Source organism: Neltuma alba, unplaced genomic scaffold (assembly GCF_004799145.2).
Source record: "Neltuma alba isolate B1F8T4 unplaced genomic scaffold, ASM479914v2 tig00011812_pilon, whole genome shotgun sequence".
Lineage (NCBI taxonomy): Eukaryota > Viridiplantae > Streptophyta > Magnoliopsida > Fabales > Fabaceae > Neltuma > Neltuma alba.
The window spans coordinates 259,180-280,370 of NW_021636427.1; the positions used below are offsets into that span (position 1 = coordinate 259,180).

General features: G+C 34.0%; 3 protein-coding genes across 3 annotated transcripts; 1 reads left to right on the plus strand and 2 right to left on the minus strand.

Moving 5' to 3' along the window:
* The first annotated feature begins 3,501 nt into the window (after nucleotides 1-3,501).
* LOC114718122 (cationic amino acid transporter 5-like) lies at nucleotides 3,502-6,217 on the plus strand. The gene is made up of 3 exons (XM_028903385.1): nucleotides 3,502-3,962; nucleotides 4,390-5,205; nucleotides 5,531-6,217. Exons 1-3 carry the CDS (start codon nucleotides 3,560-3,562, stop codon nucleotides 6,091-6,093), a joined length of 1,782 nt encoding a protein of 593 aa, XP_028759218.1. The 5' UTR covers nucleotides 3,502-3,559; the 3' UTR covers nucleotides 6,094-6,217.
* Nucleotides 6,218-6,898: 681 nt separating this feature from the next.
* On the minus strand, nucleotides 6,899-11,344 carry LOC114718121 (cationic amino acid transporter 5-like). The gene is made up of 3 exons (XM_028903384.1): nucleotides 10,821-11,344; nucleotides 8,084-8,893; nucleotides 6,899-7,602 (listed from the first exon to the last, which is right to left on the minus strand). The coding sequence occupies exons 1-3, from the start codon at nucleotides 11,236-11,238 to the stop codon at nucleotides 7,049-7,051; spliced, it is 1,782 nt and encodes a 593-aa protein (XP_028759217.1). The 5' UTR covers nucleotides 11,239-11,344; the 3' UTR covers nucleotides 6,899-7,048.
* A 5,805-nt stretch (nucleotides 11,345-17,149) lies between these two features.
* On the minus strand, nucleotides 17,150-21,191 carry LOC114718130 (cationic amino acid transporter 5-like). Its single transcript, XM_028903391.1, has 3 exons — nucleotides 20,789-21,191; nucleotides 18,445-19,254; nucleotides 17,150-17,716 (listed from the first exon to the last, which is right to left on the minus strand). Exons 1-3 carry the CDS (start codon nucleotides 21,189-21,191, stop codon nucleotides 17,202-17,204), a joined length of 1,728 nt encoding a protein of 575 aa, XP_028759224.1. The 3' UTR covers nucleotides 17,150-17,201.

Consider the following 21,191-nt stretch of genomic DNA (forward strand, 5'->3'; position numbering starts at 1 on the left):
GTTTTGCAGACGTTGTACATTTGGATAGGCTTTGCTTGTGATTAAGTGGGTTTGCAATACGTAAGTGAGTAGAAGTTAGTGATGGTTCTGAGTTCTTTATTTTTGTAGTTTCTTCATCGTCAGATAGGAATAGATTTGTTGGTGAGGAGGGTTTAAATTGAGTATTTGATGAGGATGAAAGATTGACTTATCAAAAATGAAAAAGTGGTGGCAAGCGATTATGTGACCATGAGGATTACATGCAAATAAGAAGCATAAAGTGGTTAGTGTTGTTAAAATCAATAATCTAGTTGTGAAATCCTATGCTGAAGTTGTCAATGGAAGAAGAACGTATGTGTTCAATGTCATGTATGTTGATGAAAATTGATTGTTGGAGAATTAAAATTTTGATTTATGGTTGTTTGTTACAGGTTGTGAATCCTATTATATGTTTTGAAAAATTATATGCAAATAGATTATAGGGTGTGTTTGGATGAAACCAAACCGTGGTTTGGAAAAGTGATTCTGGAGAATAGATTCTGGGGAAAATAGATTCTGTGAAGAATAGATTTTGTAAAAAAGTGATTCTGAGAAGTGAGAGTGTTTGGATAGTTGTTATCAGAAGCACTTTTTATATATACAAATTACTAAAAAAAAGACATAAGTTAATATGATAATTATAGAAAAAATAGATTTATGATATATTTTAATTTGAATGAATAAAATTGTTAATAATATGTTTTTTACCAACATAATTAATAATACATAAGATAATATAATTAATAAATAATTAATGTGTATATATATTTATAAAATATAAAATTAAATATATTTATAAAAAAATATGTTTATAAAAAAATAACAAGATACATATCATATAGGCCCTCACACTCTCCCTTTTTTCTCCAAAAGTAAAAAAATTTGTTTTTTCCAAAACCATGGTTTTGGAGTCAAAACCATGGTTTGACCCAAAACCATGGTTTTGGTTTTTGGAAGGGGTGTTTGGGTAGATTATTCCCCAAACCATGGTTTGGGTCCCCAAACCATGGTTTGGGGTGTAACCCAAACATACCCTAAGAATAGGTTACAAAACTTGTTATGAAAATGGTCACTTTCATTTCAAAAGTCATTGTTCACGTTACATATTTAATAAAATTGTACGTTTAAAGAATAGATTGAGAATGATTTCAAATAAACAAGGTGCAAATCCCATTAAACAAGTTATAAATTTTACCACACAAGTTGTTAATCCCATTAATATGTTCAATAAAATTTGTATGCAAATGGATTAAGAACAATTTGCAAAACTCATTCCAATCAAGAACTAGCACTTTCACTTTGCAAGTTGCTATTCACATTACATGTTCAGTAAAATTGTGAGTAAATGGATTAACAATGGTTCCAAGCAAATAAGTTGCAAATCCCCTAAAAACAGGTTACAAATCCCATTAATCAAATAGTAAATTTCACTACGTAAGTTATGAATCCCATTACATACTTAGTAAAATTTGTGTGTCAATAGATTAATAACAAGTTGCAAAACTCATTATGAGAATTGTCACTTTTATTTAGCATGTTGTTATTCGCATTATATGTTTAGTAAAATTATGAGCGAATGGATTAAAATAGTTCCAAATAAACAAATTACAAATTTTCTGAAAATATGTTGCAAATCCCATTAAGCAAGTGGCAAATTTTACTATGCAAGTTGTGAATCCTATTACATGTTTAGTAAAATTTTGAGCAAATGGATTAATAACAAGTTGCAAAAGAGAACTGGTACTTTCATTTCGCAAATTGTTATTCACGTTACAAGTTTAGTAAAATTATGAGCAAATAGACTAAAAACAGTTCCAAATAAACAAATTATAAATCTCCTAAGTTTGTAAACAAATTACAAATAATTTTAAACAAATTTTTTTTCGCAAGTTGTGAATCTCAATACATGTTTAGTAAATTAAACCTGTGTGCATATGGATGAAAAATGATTGCAAATAACTACACAATAACCATGATTAAATATGTATTTGTAAACAAATTCCATATACAACCATAAGTTAAATATCATAAGAATAGTTAGACAATACATTTTTGTGCACCAGTATTATATGCTTAATCTATCTAATATTTACAACTATCACATATGTCGTTTTTCAGTTATTGTGGTGGGTTGTTTTAATGAAAGCAAACTGTTTTCATTAAAACAGGTGACCTGCTTGATCTCAATTCAAGACGTGAGGAATCTTTGAGGTTGCTTTCATTCGAAAGATAAATGACTCACATTTTTCTCTTTCTAGCATTAAACATGTTGCTTCAAGCTTTCTCTTTTCAGTTTTCATCCTTCACATGTGGCTTCAATGTTTTGCTCTCTTCTAAGTGTTTTCATATTCGGCGGCTTTTTCTCTCACTTCATGGGCATTTCAGTCACTTTAACAAAACATAAAAATCCTAAAATCATACCTAATGACCATTTGGGTATTTTACTTATTTGGGTTCTTTTTTTGTCTTTTTCATTTTCACAAGGTATTTCATCGTCATTTCACCTAGTATTAAATGGAATTATGATGGATATATTATTCTTTAACCATAACCTAATCGATTCTAGTTGTATACTATATATTAAGGGTATAGTTAGTAATTAAGCTAATAATTAGCAAACAAATATGATTTAATTAAACTAACCTTTTCAGGCCCAACCTTATTAATAGCAAACAGACATTTTACATAAAACAGATAGAAGAAAAGAGAACAAATAAATCATTCACTAAACAACTAGTACTTCCACTCTTTAATATAAAAATTAATTAACTAATTTGAATAGGTTAAGAAAATTAATATTGTAAAAAATATGTGTTATCGTTCCTAGAATACCGCAAATGTCATTTGAAGAAATATTTAATATGTGCAACTATTACAATGACTATCTTAAAAAAAAAAAAAACAAAGTGAATTGAGATATTATATTTAGGATCAAATTGAAAGTCAATCTCGCTATTATATTAAGTGTAGGAGGTATAAAAATAATATATAAGGAATTAGCAATTTAGCATAAAAATGCTAATACCTGGAAGAATTACGAATTAAGAATATGATTTAATTAAATCAAAATACTACTATTACAGAATTATTAGGTGAAAGTGAATATCTAATACTCCTTCGGTCCTTAATATAGGACCCAATTCTTGAGTTGGTTTTGGTCCTAAATATAATACCCATTTCTCATATTTATCAATTTTCTCTAAATTACCCCTATAGATACTCCCTCAACCATAATCAAATAGAAAAGGGAGAGGGGGTATTAAAAAAGATAATTATGATATTTTAGGAAAAATGTGTCATTTTTCTTATAATTAACTAACTTACCTAACTTCCTTAATCTAATCAAATTAGTTAAACGGGTGTTATATTAAGGACCGGAGGAGTATTATTTTCATTATGAGAAAGGAAGATATTATACTTTTTAGTAAATACGTACATGATATTAACAAGAGAGTTTTACTCACTTTCCACTTCTTATCTCCATTCTAATCCACTCATCATCTTCACAGAGTTATCACGAAGTACTTGCGTAGTAGCTTCCATGGAAGAACCTCCTTCGCAGCAGAGAAGCTACTGGAGGAGATGGAGCAAGCAAGATTTCTTACCTGAAGAATCCTTCCAGAGTTGGACAACCTACCAAACGGCACTATCTCAGACGTTTTTGAGGTTCAAGGATCGTCTGACGAGCAGATCCGACGACGTCACCGAGACCGATGAGATCAGAAAGGAAAGCGAGAACGACATGAAACGCTGCCTCAACTGGTGGGACCTCATCTGGTTCGGCCTCGGCTCCGCGATCGGAGCCGGAATCTTCGTCCTCACCGGTCAAGAAGCTCACGACGACGCCGGACCAGCCATTGTCTTGTCCTACGTCGCCTCTGGCATCTCCGCCATGCTCTCTGTTTTCTGCTACACAGAGTTCGCCGTAGAAATCCCAGTTGCAGGTGGCTTCTTCTTCCAACGGTGAAAGGTTTTTTTTTTTTTTTTTTAAAATGGAAAAATTAATATTTTATCCTTATAGTTTTAATTCAATCATAACTGTCTTTCTGAGTCAGTCTAACTCATTTCTTATTATTTTAACTCACCTGGAATTAAGTCTTTCTAAATTTTAACTCACTTTCATATTATTTTAACCATTTAAAATTTAAGTTTCATGAAATATACAATTTTATTTTCGAAACTATATTTTAAATGGTTAAAGTTAAAACTACTTGATGAGGTCAAAATTATAGGTATAAGTTATATTAAGTCAACAATTAGGACTAAATTAACAACAAATCAAAACAATCCGATCAATTTTTCCTATATTAAGTTAATCCTCAAATAAATAAATAAATCAATAAATCACTCAAATCCTAGTTCTTGTTGCAGGCGGATCATTTGCATATCTGAGAGTAGAACTGGGAGATTTTGTTGCATACATAGCAGCAGGAAACATTCTTCTTGAAAGCATAATAGGAAGTGCGGCAGTAGCAAGAGGGTGGACCTCCTATTTCGCTACACTTTTGAATCGTCCCTCTGATTCACTTCGCATCAAAACAAATCTCAAAGCGGGCTACAACTTACTAGACCCCATAGCCGTCGTGGTGTTAGCCATTTTATCCACAATCGCCATGATCAGCACCAGAAAAACCTCGTACCTCAACTGGATAGCATCAGGAATCAACACTTTCGTCATCGTCTTTGTTATAGTCCTAGGCTTTTCCCATGCCAATACCTCAAACCTGTCGTCACCTAGTTTCTTGCCTTATGGGATTGAAGGGGTTTTCAAAGCAGCGGCTGTGGTTTATTTTGGATATACTGGGTTTGAGAATGTTGCAACCATGGCTGAAGAGACTAAGAAACCTTCAAGGGATATACCAATAGGTTTACTTGGATCAATGTCTTTGATCACTGTGATTTATTGTTTAATGGCACTTTCACTGAGTATGATGCAGAAGTACACTGAAATAGACCGAAACGCAGCGTTTTCTGTGGCTTTTGGAAGTGTGGGACTGAAATGGGCAAAGTATGTGGTGGCTTTTGGAGCTTTAAAGGGTATGACCACTGTGATTTTGGTGGGAGCACTAGGACAAGGACGATATATCATGCATATCGCACGTGCCCATATGATTCCACCATGGTTTGCTCTCGTCCACCCCAAGACTGGAACCCCTATAAATGCTACCCTTCTCATCACCATCTCAGGTAATCAACTGTACTAATATGGTAACTTTCACACATTTATGACTACTTGCCACCTTAACTAATCCGAAGAATTAAGGTTGATTAATGATTAAGTGAATTCCTATCCAAAGATATTTTTCCCAAGTCCATATGGAAACTCAGTCCATTGTCACTGAACCAACTCTATTTGGGTAAACTGTAATTCATTTCTTTCCCACAAACTAGGGTTGTCTCTAATTTCCTACAAACAGGCATAGGTCAAGATTAAAAGTTTAATCTCAAAATTCTATCCCTATATACCAATGACAATTGTGATAATTGCTGGCTTTTTGATATATAATTTCAGCTGCCAGCATTGCATTTTTCTCAAGCTTAGATGTATTGGCAAGCTTGTTGTCAATAAGCACACTGTTTATCTTCATGATGATGGCTGTGGCACTTCTTGTGAGAAGATACTATGTGAGAGGAGTGACACCAACTCATAATTTGATAAAGCTGATCATCTTCTTGCTTCTCATTGTTGCTTCTTCAATGGCCACTTCAACTTATTGGGGTATGAGACCTAAGAATGGTTGGGTCGGATACACCGTAAGTGTTCCTTTATGGTTCTTGGCCACTTTAGGACTTTCATTATTTTTGACTCAGCAAAGGGCACCTAGGGTTTGGGGGGTACCTCTTGTCCCTTGGCTACCGTCTTTGTCTATCGCAACAAATATCTTTCTGATGGGGTCCTTAGGGACTGATGCGTTTATAAGATTTGGAATTTGCACTGCTGTGATGCTGATATACTATGTCTTCTTTGGCCTTCATGCTACTTATGATATGGCTCATCATCATCGACAAAAGAAGAATATGATGGAATATTCCTTGAAAACAAACAAAGATACCTCGGAGAATGTAGGACCTTAGGTGATTAATTTGCTCATTAGTGGATAAGTTTTACGATGACTATGTATCAAAGTCTAGCTACGTGCTAAAGAGTCTTATTATGAAGTACGCCAAAAAATGCAACAGGTTAATAGCTCACTTGTTATTTGACGATAGAATATATAAATGGAGCCCGAGAGGTTTGGCTACATCTATGTTAATGACCTCTTATTTGATCTCTCTCTCTCTCTCTCTTCTATATATATATATATATTCTTTATGTGTTTAGATGGTCTAAATTTTGTTTTTTTAAGTTTCATTGTTTTATTTAGAAAAGATACAGATGGAAAATAATGGTTTGATTGTGAGTTTTAAATTTTTTATTTTTTTTTATGAATGGACATATTCATCCATTTATAACAACATTAAATTCCTTCGGATGTTTAAATAATTTGAGTTCGAATTTTATAAAGTTATGGCCTTTTGGATATAATTTTTCCAATTTTAAAGGAGGGTATTCCTTCAGTTGATTTTTTTTTTCTCATCGCAGTTACTGATCGCTCTCAGATTTTTTTTTAAAAAAATTCTAACTGTCCAAATTTATCTTCTTCTTTTTTCCCGAATTCTGATCATTTTTATAAAATATCAATTTTGACTTGTTGAAATTTGTTGTGATAATTTAATCTGAAAATCCGAATCTGCATTATTCCTCCAATAATGTCGAAAGAAACTTCATTTTCTCTTATGTTCCCACTCTCCTATTCTTTTCGCTGGTTATATTATTTTCTTATAAAAAATTTTCTCAATTTGAATATCCCTGGATTCAAGCGAGCTTAATGCAAAGATGTCAAAAATAAAAACTTGCGAACGTAGAATTTCATACAAGTAATTGTTGTGGATCGGAAATTAATGTACAAGTATATTACAAAATGTATATATTCATCAAGTACTGAAAATCAAAGGATATAGTAACTATATATAATGATCTAATTATTAACTAAAGATCTCCATTCTCTAAGCTTTCTTTCAGCATTTTCATAGACTGAATCATGTTCTTGTCTGGTTGATGATGAGCCATATCATAGGTGGCGTGAAGGCCAAAGAAAACATAGTAAACCAACATCACAGCAGTGCAAATTCCAAACCTTATAAATGCTTTTGTTGGTAAAGAACCCATCAGAAAAATATTTATTGCAATAGACAAAGAAGGCAGCCATGGAACTAGGGGCACCCCCCAAACCCTAGGTGCCCTTTGCTGAGTCAAAAATAAGGACAGTCCTAAAGTGGCCAAGAACCATAAAGGAACAGTTATGGTGTATCCCACCCAACCATTAGGGCTCAAACCCCAATAAGCTGAAGTAGCCATTGAAGAAGCAACAATGAGAAGCAAGAAGATGACGAGCTTTATCAAATTCTGAGGTGGTGTCACTCCTCTTACATAGTATCTTCTCACAAGAAGTGCCACAGCCATCATCGTAAAGATAAACAGTGTGCTTATTGACAACAAGCTTGACAATACATCCAAGCTTGAGAAAAATGCAATGCAGGCAGCTGAGAGACAGTAATTTACAGTCATTAGTATATAAATTCATGGGAAAGTATTGTTTTTAATTTAGAGTTTTAGTCAACTTAATTAGGTGAAAATTCCTATAGTTTTTTATAATATATATAATCCTTAAAATCATAGTTAATTTTGGTCAACTACTACTTGGAAATGACATGTTGCTGATGTGATAATGATGTGTCATTGATGGAACAATGATATTTGATAATAGTAGCGATTTTGATTGAAGTTAACCACAGTTTTAAGGGATAAGTTCCTTAACGAAAAAAGCTTTTAAGGAACTTGATTATAAAATTGTCCAAATCTTTAAAAACCAACTAAAACTGTGTTTTCTTCTGAATCATCATCAGTTTCAAGATAAACTTGGTACGCTTGTTCAATGAAAGTGATTGAATGAATTGAAATGATGAAATGATTAGAACTTATATAAACAAGAGGGAGGGATTATATACTGTATTAGATATATACCTGAGATGGTGATGAGCAGTGTAGCATTTATAGGGGTTCCAGTCTTGGGGTGGACGAGAGCAAACCATGGTGGAATCATATGGGCACGTGCGATATGCGTCATATATCGTCCCTGTCCTAAAGCTCCAACCAGAAGCACAGTGGTCATACCCTTCAAAGCTCCAAAAGCCACCACATACTTTGCCCATTTCAGTCCCAAACTTCCAAAAGCCACAGAAAACGCTGCGTTTTCATCTATCTCAGTGTACTTTTGCATCATACTCAATGAAAGTGCCATCAAACAGTAAATCACAGTGATCAAAGACATTGATCCAAGTAACCCAATTGGTATATCCCTTGAAGGTTTCTTAGCCTCTTCAGCCATAGTCGCAACACTGTCAAACCCACCATATGCAAAATACACAATAGAAGCTGCTCTAAACACTCCTTTAACCCCATAAGGCAAGAAAGGGGACATGTTTGAGGTATTGGCATGGAGGAAACCTAGGACTATGACGAAGAGGATGACAAAGCTGTTGATTCCTGATGCTATCCAGTTAAGGTACGAGGTTTTTCTGGTGCTGATCATGGCGATTGTTGCAGAAATAACAAGGACTCCGACAGCTATGGGGTCTAATAAGTTGTAGCCCTGTTTGAGGTTTGTTGTGATGCGAAGTGAATTGGAGGGACGATTCAAAAGGGTTGTGAAGTAGGAAGTCCATCCTCTTGCTACTGCGGCACTTCCTACTATGCTTTCAAGAAGAATGTTTCCTGCTGTTATGAATGCTGCAAAATCTCCAAGTTCCACTCTCAAATATGCAAATGACCCGCCTGTGCCAAAATTAAATTTTTAGCATACGTAATTATTGATTAGAGCCAAAAAAAATCAAATTAATTAACTAGAAAATAGACAATTCGGCCAAAAACTCAAAATCTGCAACCATATGAATTAATCAATATATCAATATTAATATATAAGATTTATATTGATTTTTTGGCCAACATATTGAATTATTTGAAAGTCATACGGGATAGATCCAAAATAGGAACTATGCAGGGCCAAACAGGATTACGTATATTTGAATAGTTTCAATTTTTATTTTATTCTTGGCAAATTGGTATAAATAATTAGTTACAAATTTAACTTATGAAACAAATCAGTTGGGGAATAAAGTTCATATTTTCATTATATTTTTATATGTCCTTGCATATAAATAGTTTGAACAAGGGATCGACAAGGATTATTTAAAATACGGATCAGCATGCATAACTATAAAATTCATATGAATGATTTGCACACAATTTACTAAAAAAATTAGCAAACATATATGCTTTTTCTCTATTTTTTTCACCCTGACGTTACTATAATGCGTTTCATGAGCTAGAATATATATACAGGATACAATTTTAATAATAAAATTTTGGAAGAATTATAATGAGGTCTCAAGCAAGGAAAATAATTGAAAAACAGGTTTTAAAGATTGTTATTCTTATTATAAGACCTGTTGTTTTGAAGTTGTTATTGAGACCTTTTGATAATTATTTCCCTTTTATGAAACTTGATTATAATTCCCTCCAAGATTTTATGTTAGCAGGACACTGTTAAATTTTGAAGAGTAAAAAAGGAGACACAATCATTAGCTATTCCAAAGAGGTGTTAACTTTTGACTTGGGGGATTCACACTTGTTCACGTTGGTCTCTGTTTATCCTTTTATCTCTGTCTTCTCTCTCCATTACACACTGCAACTTCTTCTCCATCTTTCATGGCCACTTCTTCCTTACATATCTCTCTCAAACTCAACCCAAACATACCTTCATCATAGCTTGACCTTGAAGCCTTCACTACAAAAAACATGATTACTGTACACAAAATCTACAACTCGAAGCAGTCGCCATTCCTTCCAACTGCATCAACCAAGCTGGTTGATGAGCAGTTTCTAGCTTTCCAGCTAGTTGGGTCATGGAGTCACTGATGGCATGATGGATCCGATGAAGGTAAGATGGCAGCGACCACAACAGAACATTGGAGATTGATAATTTTGACGAAAACAAAAACCTCTATATATTAGGAGTTAGCCTCCATGGCAGCTCGCAACAGCATGCGGGTGGATTCCTACACAAACCCTCTTGGCTTTTAGATCCTCACATGGATCTTCACTCATAGTGGCTCTTGCAATGACACCACTTGCCTCTGACCATCCTCCTTGTCCCATGCTTCCTGGCCAACTTCATCGGGAGTGTGCGTGGAGATTAATAGGAAAGGGTATAATGGGCTCGTTACCTTCAAAGGAATGTGGCTGTTAGACCACCCAGACACGTTCCCGAATGAGTAGGAAGAGTGTGAAGTCGCTGGGTTACATAGATTTTGGATTGCGGCAATGGGGTGAAGCTTGAAATGTGGATACAAGAGAGAAAGTTGGAGAAGAAGAAGAAGAATACGGTTGTGGGGGAGAGAGGAAGGAAAGAGAGAGAAGAAAGAGATAAAGGGGGGGGGGAGAGAGAGAGAGAGACATATGAACACGACCCACCAAACAACAGTTTGGAATAGTTGATGGAAATGTGAAAATTACTTCCTTTTTAAATGATTATGTCTGCCTCTGCTTCCATCAAACATATTTATAAGTGGTTTTTAAAGTTATGTAAAGAACCCCTTAATCGCTTCCATGAAACATCAAATCTAACTTCTAACAAGTTTGGAACTGATATGTGGAACTAGAGATTCTACAATGCGATATATAATAACAGGACAAGTGTCACCTGCAACAGGGATTTCTACGGCAAACTCAGTATAGCAGAAGACGGAGAGCATGGCGGAGATGCCGGAGGCAACGTAGGACAACACAATGGCAGGGCCGGCGTCGTCGTGAGCTTCTTGACCGGTGAGGACGAAGATTCCGGCGCCGATCACAGAGCCGAAGCCGAACCAGATGAGATCCCACCAGTTGAGGCAGCGCTTCATGTCGTTCTCGCTTTCCTTTCTGATCTCACCGGTCTCGGTGGCGTCGTCGGATCTGCTCACCAGACGATCCTTGAACCTGAGCCACGTCTGAGAAAGCGCGGTTTTGTAGTCGGTCCAGCTCTGGAAGGATTGCTCCGGTAGGAAATCTTGCTTGCTCCATCTTCTCCAGTAGCTTCTCTGCGAAGAAGGAGGCTCCTCCATGGAATCGGAAGCCATTATTACGCTACTGATATCGATAAGCGATTTTTGTGATGACTCTGAGAACTTGTTGAGTGGTCTGCAATGTTAAAGCTCTACGGCAGGTCGGTCCAATAATAATAGTACATAAAACTAGATAACGAGGACCTGTATTTGAGGTTGACAAGCGAGGATTCTGTGTGAATTCTCAATACAAGACCATCGGTAAATAAAATAAACAAACATTATTTCTATAATAAGAACGTAACATGATTTTTAATTACTCATAATCATAATGGTTAATTGATGAGTAATCGATTTTATTATAGTCCCACACATAACTCGGTTAATTTTTAATCAGTCTTGAGAAATTCTGATGTATCAATAAAGTATTGAAGCACAAAAATGAAATTATGTTTTACTTGTAAATGTTCAAAATATACTTCCTTCACTACTTTAAAAAAGCCCACTTATCATTGGAGTTCCTGTTGCCAGTCATGGAGAATAAATTTTACAAGAAGGTAACTAAGGAAGGGTTTGAACTCTAGGATTCACCAAAAATTTTATGACTACAGAGCTATCAACGTAACTATATTTTATACAGTGCAAATATATATATTACCTTCCGTTCTTAATATAGAAGTTGGTGAATTAATTTGAGTAGATAAAAAAAAATTTTTAGTTAGTTATTTGTAATAAATAGGTATTGTCTTTCCTAAAATACCCTTACTAATCAAATGTATTAACTTTAATATTTGATAAAACATTGAACATTTACAACTACTACAAGAATTACTTTGAGAAAAAAAGAAATAAACATGAGAGACAAAGTGAATTGAAATTTTATATTTAGGATCAAATTAAAAATTAAATTAATTGTTATATTAAGCACAAGAGGTAGTAATAAATTTAGCTTCCAAACCATATGCTTGTGACAATATGAAGTGGTCTGTTAAAATTCTAATATAACTTGCCAATTTAACTGTACTTTCTTATCAATTCTCTATGGGAACGTATTTTTAATAAGTGCACTTCATACTATAATAAATAAAAAAGGATTGAATATGGAAGGAGTATGATTAACAAGTTCTTGTACAGAATTGACAAGTAAGTATAACTAAATTGACAAGTTATGTTAGAGTTTATTTTGTGTGGAAGTATAAAGAAATTTTTATTTTTATTGTCTTTATTTCTATGAAGATAGAGAAAGGGGTGATTGCATATTCCACATTGGAATATTATGGTTTTGATTGATAAGATAGATCCATTTGCGGACACAAACTTATATTTCAAAGCAGCTTCTTTTGAAGTTTGGAGGCTGGGTGTGTTGACTCGCAGTCAATTGTCTTGTAGTTCATGTGTGGTCCCTGCATATATGTAAATTTCAAAAGCATCAATTATGTCCTATAAAGTAACAGCTCAATAATCTTCCTCGTATGATCAATATTTCGACGCAAGAATATTATTAAATTAAAAATATTTTTGTAACATAAAAATTATTATTGATTTTATAATTTCAAGAAGCATGAGTCATAAATTCAAAACATCACAGAGTGATATCTGTCATCCGGTAATTACAATATAGGGTGAACGTAGTTGCTGTAAACAGAATCTAAACACCTGTGCTTATAAGTCTCTGGAGATACGTTTATCTGTTACTTAAGTTAATTACTTTTTTTTCTCAAATACGTATTTAATCTCATTTAGTTGTATACAAGTCTTAATTTCAACGTTGTGATATTATTTCTTTGTATCTAAAATGTTAGCATTAGTGGGGTGGGTATAAATCAATTCGAGATGTCAGGTCAGGTTATCTCAAATGAAGGAAAAGAAAAAGGCGTCAATTACAATTATAGAAGAAGCAAAAGTCCAATTATTCTCCGAAAATTCTTCATATGTACTACTTTTTGTTTTTAATATAAGACTTTATTCGACTTTTATTTTTGTACTAAATATAATACCACAATCCATTTTGTTTCTCATGTTTATCTATTTTTTTCTAGGGTAATCTTTCTAATAATTATAGTTCTAGCTAATATACTTGATTAGCAATGCTATTTTAGGAAAAACAATACATATTTACTACAAATAACTAACTTAACTTACTTTCTTAATCTACTCAAATTAGTCAACTAACTCTTATATTTAGGTTGGAGGTAGTAGATTGTTTATGTCTCCATAGCGTTAATTTTCACCGTGATGAGAGAAAAAAAGACTGAAAAATCTCAAACAAAAAATTTCTTAAGTTTGAATCCCGAGCCCATTTTTATTAATATCTCTGATAGTTGTCAACGAGTCAGGAAGTCAATTAAAAATTATTCTTCCGGTCCTTAATATAAGACCTATTTAACTAATTTCATTAGATTAAAAAAGTTAAGTTAGTTAATTATAAGAAATATGACATGCTTTTCCTAAAATACCATAATAATCTTTCTTAATATCCTCCCTTCCTTAATTACTTGATTATGGTTAAGGAAGTATCCATAGGGGTAATTTAGAAAAAATTGATAAATATGATAAATAAGTATTATATTTAAGACCAAAATTAACTTAACAATTAGGTTCTATATTAAGGACCGGAGGACTACCAAGAAACACTTTCTTTTCTAGACAGATCCACTTATCCAAATGCATATTTAATAAAATCTAAATTTTTACAAATATCTCAGGGATTAATACCACTCAAAAAACATGAGTACGGATCAAAACAAAGGCCTAACAGTTAAATATAAGATAGTGTTAGAAAGTAGAATAATACTATTTTTAATATTCTTGCGGAACTTTGATTAAAATAGTTGAGAACTTTCATTTTTTAAAAAATATTGATTTAAAATTAGGAATTTTCAATTTCCTCGAAATTTCTTTCTACATTTCTTGCGGTTTGAATTGACTAAAGACTAACACAAGACGGTGTTTTTTTTGGGGGGACAACTGCAGTTTACAAGTTCAGGCAGCTGAAATGGTCCAAGTGGTACAATTCTCAACATTTGCAGCCCTCTAGGTTCACACTGATATCTTCAAATAAACAAGATGAGATCTATGAATAAAGCACGGTGAAAACTCTACCTCTGCTTTCTATCTTCCTTTCAAAAGTATGCGGACCTACAGAGTGAAGACCTTGACAAATTACTGTATTTGTAATCTCTGAGCTTTAAAAGAGTTGAAAACAAAGGCTCTAAAAAAAATCAGCAATACAACCTGCTCCAACATTCATTAGTAGCTTTTTGATTGTTCTTGGGTTTGCAGAGCTCTCGAACAATTATGGCCCAAGTAGAACCCTTTGGAAGTAAATACTTACGCAGCATCAATTCTATAATTTTGGAAGCACCTTTTATTCCATGTCGCCTAACTAACCGGACTACAAGCTCATCGAGAAACTCTCTCCCATCTTGAGGCGGATTCACTTTCTCTCTCAGAGTTCTCAAGAAAATATTGCATGCAATTAGGTCAGATCTAGCATAATATTTAAAAGACCTATAGCACGGGAGATGCTGTTCTGCATGCACAAAGCATCCAAAAGAATGTTATATGTAATCACATCCGGTTGTGATTCAGATTCTAAACAAAGTATCTGTTGGAAAAGTTTCATGCCTTGTTCTACTAAGTGAGCTTTGCAAAAACCATGAATTATTGAGCTGTAAGCCACAACATCTAATTTAATTCCTCTACTCAGTGCCTGCTTCCACACCATTGAGGCCTCCATGAGCTTCCCCTGCTTGGACAAGCCATCAACTAGTATGCTATAACAGACCTTATTATGATTACAATTACTGTCTTCCATCTCTTTCCATGCAAGGATAGCTTTATGACTTTCACCTTTCACGCATTTATGACTACTTGCCACCTTAACTAATCCAAAGAATTAAGGTTGATTGATGATTAAGTAAATCCCTATCCAAATACATTTTTCGCAAGTCCGCATGGAAACTCAGTCCATTGTCACTGAACCAACCCTATTTGGGTCAACTGTGATTCATTTCTTTCCCACAAACTAAGGTTCTCTCTAGTTTTATACAAATAGCCATAGATCAAGATTAAAAAGTTCATCTCAAAACTCTATCTGTATATACCAATGACAATTGTGATATTTGCTGGCTTTTTGATATATAATTTAAACTGCCTACATTGAATTTTTCCTCAAGCTTAGATGCATTGGCAAGCTGTTTGTCAATAAGCATACTGTTTATCTTCATGATGATGGCTGTGGCACTTCTTGTGAGGAGATACTATGTGAGAGGAGTGACACCAACTCAAAATTTGATAAAACTAGTCATCTTCTTGCTTCTCATTGTTGCCTCTTCAACGGCCACTTCAACTTATTGGGGTATGAGACCAAAGAATGGTTGGGTGGGATACACCATAAGTGTTCCTTTATGGTTCTTGGCCGCTTTAGGACTGTCCTTATTTTTGACTCAGCAAAGGGCACCTAGGGTTTGGGGTTACCACTTATTCCATGGATACCTTCTTTGTCCATTGCAGCAAATATCCTTCTGATGGGATCCTTAGGGATTGATGCCTTTATATGATTTGGAATTTGCACTGGGGTGATGCTGATCTACTATGTTTTCTTGGGGCTTCATGCTACTTATGATACGGCTCATCATCATCGACGAAAGCAGAATATGGTGGAATATTCCTTGAAAACAAACAAAGATACCTTAGAGAATGGAGGGCCTTAGGTGATTAATTTGGTCAATACTGGATATGTTTTACGATGACTAATTAGATGTGCGATTAAAAAAGGTCTAGCTACGTATGCTTAAAAAAAGTCTTACTATGAGTAGGGAAAGATTATATAGCTCATTATTTGACAAGAATAGATGGAGCACGAGGCATGGTTACTTCTATGTTCATAAATTCTTATTTGATCTCTGTCTCTCCCTATATATATATATATATATATATATATATATAAGTAGATTATCTAATTTTTTTAAGTTTATTTTTTTTCCAAAAAGATAAAGATGGAAAATAATGTTTTAATTGTGAATTCTACTGGAAAAAATGGTGAATTTTAACTTCTTCTTTTTTTTTTTTTAATGAATGGACATATTCATCCATTTATCGCAACATTAAATTCCTTCGCATGTTTGAATAATTTAACTTTGAATTTTTATATTGAATTCTATGTAGTTAGGACCTTGGGATATAATTTCTCCAATTTCAAATGACGGCATTCCTTCACTCTGATTGTTCTTTCCTATTGGAAATTATAGATCACTCTCAAATTAAATTTCAAATTTTTAACTGCTCAAACTTAGTTATTTTTATTTTGGTCATTTCTATAAAATATTAAATCTGACTTGTTGAAATTTTTAATGGAAATTTAATCTGAAAATCCAAATCTGCGTTATTTATTCCTCAAATAATGTCGGAAGAAGCTATGTTTTCTCTCATCTCCCTCTCCTTTATTTTCGCTGGTCACATTATTTTCTTCTTATTAAAAATTTACTCAATGTGATTCCGGGATTCAAGCGATCTAGCTCAATGCAAAGATACCCAAAAAAAAAAAACCCATTAGAACGTAGAATTTCATACGAGTAACTCTTGAGGAAATTAATGTACAACTATGTTACAGAAATTAATGTACAAGTATACTCCCTCCGTTCCTTATTATAAGAGACAAATAACCGAAGTACGTTGATAAAAAAAACAGTTAAAATTAGTTAAGAACAATTAATGTGTAAAAAGTATAATTTTTTTCCAAAAATACTCTCATTAATAAGGAGAGAGGGTATGAGAGAGAACAATTAAATTATTAAAAGAAAGAGAAGTGGGAGGGAGAGAGAGTGTGAGTTGGAGATAATAAATATGGGTAAAATAGTAAATCAACACAAAAAAGTAGAGACAACTTGTAAGTGTCTCTTATATATAGGAACATACCATAAGTATCAAATGTCTCTTATAATAAGGAACGGAGGGAGTATTACAGAAGGATTCATCAAGTACTGAAAATCAAAGGACACATAATTATCTAATTATTGGCTACGGATCTCCATTCTCTAAGCTCTTTCATTATTTTTATGGACAGAGTGATGAGCCATATCATAGGTGGCGTGAAGGCCAAAGAAAACATAGTAAATCAACATCACAGCAGTGCAAATTCCAAACCTTATAAATGCGTCTCTTGGTAAAGACCCCATCAAGAAAATATCTGCTGCAATAGACAAAGATGGCAGCCACGGGACAAAGGATACCCCCCAAACCGTAGGTATCCTTTGCTGAGTCAAACATAAGGACAGTCCTAAAGTGGCCAAGAACCATAAAGGAACAGTTATGGCGTATCCCACCCAACCATTAGAGCTCAAACCCCAATAAGCTGAAGTAGCCATTGAAGAAGTAACAATGAGAAATAAGAAGATGACTAGCTTTATTAAATTCTGAGTCGGTGTGACTCCTCTCACATAGTATCTCCTCACAAGAAGAGCCATAGCTATCATCATGAAGATAAACAGTGTGCTTATTGACAACAAGTTTGATAATGCATCCAGGCTCGAGAAAAATGCAAGGCTGGCAGCTGAGAGGCAGCAATTTATAGTCATTAGTGTATGAATTCATGGGAAAGTATTGTTTCTAATTTAGGGTTTTGGTCAAGTTAATTAGGTCAAAATTCCTTTTTTTTTAAATATATATTATCTCTGGTACTTAATATAAGAGTTCATTTGACTTTTATTTTGATCCTAAATATAAAACCCTCAATCTAATTTGTCTTTCATATTTATCTATTTTTTCTAAGATAGTCCTTGTAATAATAGTAATTCTAATCAATACATTTGATTAGTAAAGATATTTTAGGAGAAAAAACACATATTTATTATAAATAACTAATTTAATTAGTTTTCTTAATCTACTCAACTTAGTCAACTAACTCTTATATTAAAAATTGGAAGTAGTAATTCTTAAAATTATAACTAAGTTTGGTCAACTACTACTTGGAAATGACATGTTGCTGATGTGATAATGATATGTCGTTGATGTAACAATGATATTTGGTAATTGCAGGAATTTCGATTAAAGTTAACCACAATTCCAAGGGAGAAGTTCCTTAATTAAAATAAAAGGTTTAAGGAACTTGATTATAAGTTGTCCAAATCTTTAAAAACCAAAAACTATGTTTTCTTATGAATCATCATCAGTTTCAAGGTGAACTTGGTATGCATGTTCAATGAAAGTGATAGAATGAACTGAAATGATAAAATAATTACAACTTGTATAAACAAGAAAAAAAGATTATATATTAAATACCTAAGATGGTGACGAGAATTGTAGCATTTATAGGGGTTCCAGTCTTGGGATGGACGAGAGCAAACCATGGTGGAATCATATGGGCACGTGCAATATGCGCGATATATCGTCCTGGTCCTAAAGCTGCAACCAGAAGCACAGTGGTCATACCCTTTAAGGCTCCAAAAGCCACCACATACTTTGCCCATTTAAGTCCCACCCTTCCAAAAGCCACAGAAAACGCTGCGTTTTCGTCTATCTCAGTGTACTTCTGCATCATACTCAATGAAAGTGCCATTAAACAGTAAATCACAGTGATCAAAGACATTGATCCAAGTAACCCTATTGGTATATCCCTTGAAGGGTTTTTAGTCTCTTCAGCCATAGTGGCAACACTATCAAACCCAGTATATGCAAAATACACAATAGAAGCTGCTCTAAACACTCCTTTAACCCCATAAGGCAAGAAAGGGGACAAGTTTGAGGTATTGCCATGGAGGAAACCTAGGACTATGACAAAGAGGATGACAAAGCTGTTGACTGCTGATGCTATCCAGTTGAAGTACGAGGTTTTTCTGGTGCTGATCATGGCGATTGTCGCAGAAATAACAAGGATTCCGACAGCTATGGGGTCTAATGAGTTGTAGCCCTGTTTGAGGTTTGTTGTGATGCGAAGTGAATTGGAGGGACGATTCAAAAGGGTTGTGAAGTAGGAAGTCCATCCTCTTGCTACTGCGGCACTTCCTACTACGCTTTCAAGAAGAATGTTTCCTGCTGTTATGAATGCTGCAAAATCTCCAAATTCCACTCTCAAGTATGCAAATGACCCACCTGTGCCAAAATTGAATTTTTAGCGTACGCAATTTTTGTTTAAAGTCAAAAAATCACTTTAATTAAGTCCAAAATAGACAATTTGGCCAAAAACTCAAAAATTGCAACCATATGAATTAATCAATATATCAATATTAATATATAAGATTTATATTGATTTGTTGGCCAACATATTGAATTATTTGTACGTCGTACAATAAAGCATGGACGGATAGATCCAAAACAGGAACTCTAAATGGAGGGCCAAACAGGATTACTTATATTTGAATAGTTTAATTTTTTATTTTTAATATTTTGATTTTATTTTTAGCAAATTGGTATAAATAATTAATTAAAAATTTAATTTATCAAACAAATCAGTTGGGGAATAAAATTCACATTTTCATTATATTTTATATGTCCTTGCATATAAATAGTTTGAACAAAGGATCAACATGGATTATTTAAAATATGGATGAGCATATTACATAAGCAATGACAATATATAAGCTATTCATAGTTAGTATTTATATAAAGTATTAAATATTTATGCATTGCTCAATTTCACCAGTATTTATAACTTCATATGAATGGTTTGCCTACAATTTGCTAAAAAAAAAAAAGGCAAACATATTTGTTTTGTCTCTGTTTTTTCACGCTGAGATTAATATAATGTGTTTCATGAGCTAGAATATATATATATATATATATATATTCGTTTCTATATATGTATGTACTATACTAATTTTTTCTGGTTTATGTTTCACTTCAAGTTTTGAGCTATAAGTAGAGCCGGCAATATGGGCTTTTTTGGCGGGTTCAGGTTAGCAAAATGTCAAACCATCATAGTGCGGGCTATTTTAGCCTGTGCTGTTTTCAGTTCACTTCGCTGAGGGCTAACCCGCCTTTCTTAAAAAAATTTTATTTTATTTTTATACAATTCCTAATATATTATACAATATTGTTAGAGGATTTTGACCCTCAAATTTCACATTGACATCTCCTCATTCATGTAATTGCATATGTCATATATACATAAAAGATTTACTTAATTAATTTGGATAAGAAAAATAATCAAATTAATTATTTAGAAAAAATATGTGTTAGTTTTTTTTAAAATATCTTTCAGATTATAAATTAATTTTCACATTATTTTATTATAATCCACTACTCAAGTTTTAAACTCCAAGTCCAATTTTAATATTTCAAACTAAGCTCAACCTATACAAATAATAATAATAATTTTTTTAAAAAAAATATTTAGGTGGGCTTGCCGCTTTCGGCCCGCACTGCTGCAAGTTGACCTGTATCCGCACCACCTACCCGTATTACTAGCTCTAGCTACAAGATAACTTATAAATAACTTTTTAATTATAATTTACGAGATACAAAATAGACATGTAATAAGATTTCTATCTCGACTTATATAAAATATATTTATAAATGATTTTTAAAACTATGGAAATATTAAATCAAATCTAATTTCTAACGAGTCATGTGGGAACTAGAGACTCTACGGCGCGATAAAATCCCATAATAACAGGAAAAGTGTCACCTGCAGCAGGGATTTCTACGGCAAACTCAGTGTAGCAGAAGACGGAGAGCATGGCTGAGACGCCGGAGGCAACGTAGGACAACACAATGGCGGGGCCGGCGTCGTCGTGAGCTTCTTGACCGGTGAGGACGAAGATTCCGGCGCCGATCACAGCGCCGAAGCCGAACCAGATGAGGTCCCACCAGTTGAGGCAGCGTTTCATGTCGTTCTCGCTTTGCTTTCTGATCTCACCAGTCTCGGTGGCGTCGTCGGATCTGCTCACCAGACGATCCTTGAACCTGAGCCACGTCTGAGAAAGCGCGGTTTTGTAGTCGGCCCAGCTCTGGAAGGATTGCTCCGGTAGGAAATCTTGCTTGCTCCATCTTCTCCAGTAGCTTCTCTGCGAAGAAGGAGGTTCCTCCAT

Bases quoted from the DNA above. Each gene is read 5' to 3' on its own strand.
- LOC114718122 (XM_028903385.1), top strand. From the start codon at position 3,560: ATGGAAGAACCTCCTTCGCAGCAGAGAAGCTACTGGAGGAGATGGAGC. The intron at 3,963-4,389 runs GTGGCTTCTTCT...TTCTTGTTGCAG, and splicing joins CGTAGAAATCCCAGTTGCAG to GCGGATCATTTGCATATCTG. The intron at 5,206-5,530 runs GTAATCAACTGT...ATATAATTTCAG, and splicing joins CCTTCTCATCACCATCTCAG to CTGCCAGCATTGCATTTTTC.
- LOC114718130 (XM_028903391.1), bottom strand. From the start codon at position 21,191: ATGGAGGAACCTCCTTCTTCGCAGAGAAGCTACTGGAGAAGATGGAGC. The intron at 19,255-20,788 runs GTGACACTTTTC...ATTTTGGCACAG, and splicing joins CGTAGAAATCCCTGCTGCAG to GTGGGTCATTTGCATACTTG. The intron at 17,717-18,444 runs GTATTTAATATA...GCTGCCTCTCAG, and splicing joins AATTCTCGTCACCATCTTAG to CTGCCAGCCTTGCATTTTTC.
- LOC114718121 (XM_028903384.1), bottom strand. From the start codon at position 11,238: ATGGCTTCCGATTCCATGGAGGAGCCTCCTTCTTCGCAGAGAAGCTAC. The intron at 8,894-10,820 runs GTGACACTTGTC...ATTTTGGCACAG, and splicing joins CGTAGAAATCCCTGTTGCAG to GCGGGTCATTTGCATATTTG. The intron at 7,603-8,083 runs GTATATATCTAA...ACTGTCTCTCAG, and splicing joins ACTGCTCATCACCATCTCAG to CTGCCTGCATTGCATTTTTC.